This window comes from Maylandia zebra, linkage group LG5, assembly GCF_041146795.1.
Source record: "Maylandia zebra isolate NMK-2024a linkage group LG5, Mzebra_GT3a, whole genome shotgun sequence".
Classification (NCBI taxonomy): Eukaryota; Metazoa; Chordata; class Actinopteri; order Cichliformes; family Cichlidae; genus Maylandia; species Maylandia zebra.
The window spans coordinates 39,613,645-39,615,423 of NC_135171.1; the positions used below are offsets into that span (position 1 = coordinate 39,613,645).

Below are 1,779 nucleotides of genomic sequence, written 5' to 3' on the forward strand. Positions count from 1 at the left end.
GGCTGGAGTGACTGTGTAATAGTGGGGGTGGGTGTGTCTTGTGTTGCGGATGTCACTTGTAAATCTGCTAACTTTTTACCAAGTGCCTCGTAGTTAGCCTTTAGCATTTCATACTCTGTTGTTTGTGGATTAGCAGACTCAAGAGGCAATATAGCTGAGGTAAGTACATCACTCTGTTCAGGGTGCTTAAGTGTTGTGAGAGTAACAACATTTTCCTTTGAGACTACAAGGTGAGATACTTCAGCTGTACGACTATCAATGAGATGAATAATAGCATCTTTCAACAACAGTAGGTGTGAAAACCCCTGATCCTCTAAGTCAAGCAATGTCTTACAGCGCAGATAAGCACAAACATAATCAAAACAACTTTCCTCATCACCACGTCGTACACTTGCGGGGTCCACATCAGGTACTGGTGTGATGTTTGTAGCAATCTGGAAGAGTTCCTCTGCTGTCAGTGCATTAAGACTCTTTCTGATCTGCCAAGCCAGTTCTTTTCTTTCACTGTCCTCCATTGTGTGTCCTTTGGCTAGCAACTCCTCACAGTGCAGTCAGCTCAACCACGCAGCCCGTCACCTCTCCAGCAGGGGTTCCCCTCCTCGACACAGGTCCCTCTGCTGCCTCAGTTGCACGTCTGCTGTTCCAACACGCCTGCCCTGTGATGGCTGTCTCTGGTTCATTGATTAAAGAATCAGCAGTCACCCTCGTAGCATGCTGATCCCTGTACGGGCCACCAAAATTATGTTACAGGCCTTCGATGGGGTCTGTTTTTAAACTGTTTTTTTTAACAGAAAAGCAGAGACAGGAGACATCAGTTGCTTTCGGTCTGCAGGCTCTTCCTCGTCTGAGGCCAAGACGCGTTGCAACGGCCTATCGCACTCACCCCTATCTCTCCCTTGTGGCAATGCCACGCAATTACATTGTCCAAAACTCTAAATGAAAAGTGCAATACCACCATAAAATCAGGTCTTTTACATCAAAAACAATTCACAAAAAAATTACAATAGTGACCATACACTTGTGGGCGTCACACAGATGTAACATTAAGTGAGGCCTTTTTAGTAGTGGTGTTTTCTGGGTGGGTGATTCCTCTCTCACGGCAAACGAGGTACCTTCTCACATATTTCCTGAACGTCTGGTCTCGCAGTCCATAAACGATGGGACTTATAAACCGTGGTATGATCTGGACAATGACAAAGGAAGCAAATCGTATTTGACTTTCCCGGTTTGGGAATAAAAAAAACAAGCTCTGTTCAAAAATGGGCCTCACATAATTCAGCATAAGTAGCAGCACCTGAAAACCATGAAGAAGAATAGTGTTTCTGGCTTTTTTGATGTCACCGGTTAGTCCCTTGGCTGCAAATATAATCCTAGCGTAGGTGTATATGAGTGTGAGCCAGACCACGACAAGACAAACAATGTGTGAAGCGTCCCTCTTGTTCAGGCTGTATGTGCTTCTGAACACGAAATCTCTAACGCATCTCACTTTAGAGTGAAAGAACTGCAGAGGCTCTGTAGCCAGGAGGATGAACAGGTCAGGGAGGATAGAGAGTGCACTGGCAGCCCAGATCAAACCAATCAGAATGTAGGTTTTCTTGACTGTACAGATCTGCCCGTGACGGAGAGGCATGCAGACGGCGATGTAACACTCGATTGACATGCCAGCCAGATTTAATGGGGAGTTGTGGGTGACGATGATGGAAATGATCAGCAGGATGATGCAGTAAGGCACGAAGAAGATGCGCAGGGCGTAACTGATGATGAGGAGAAGAGTTGACA

General features: G+C 45.9%; 1 protein-coding gene across 1 annotated transcript in view; it reads right to left on the reverse strand.

The window, feature by feature from the left end:
• Nucleotides 1-1,027: 1,027 nt before the first annotated feature.
• LOC106675795 (odorant receptor 131-2-like) overlaps nt 1,028-1,779 on the reverse strand; it is a 1,703-nt gene continuing 951 nt past the window's right edge. The window contains exon 2 of the mRNA XM_076884442.1: nt 1,028-1,779. This exon is cut by the window's right edge and continues 70 nt beyond it. Coding sequence (XP_076740557.1) covers nt 1,028-1,779 — 752 coding nt within the window.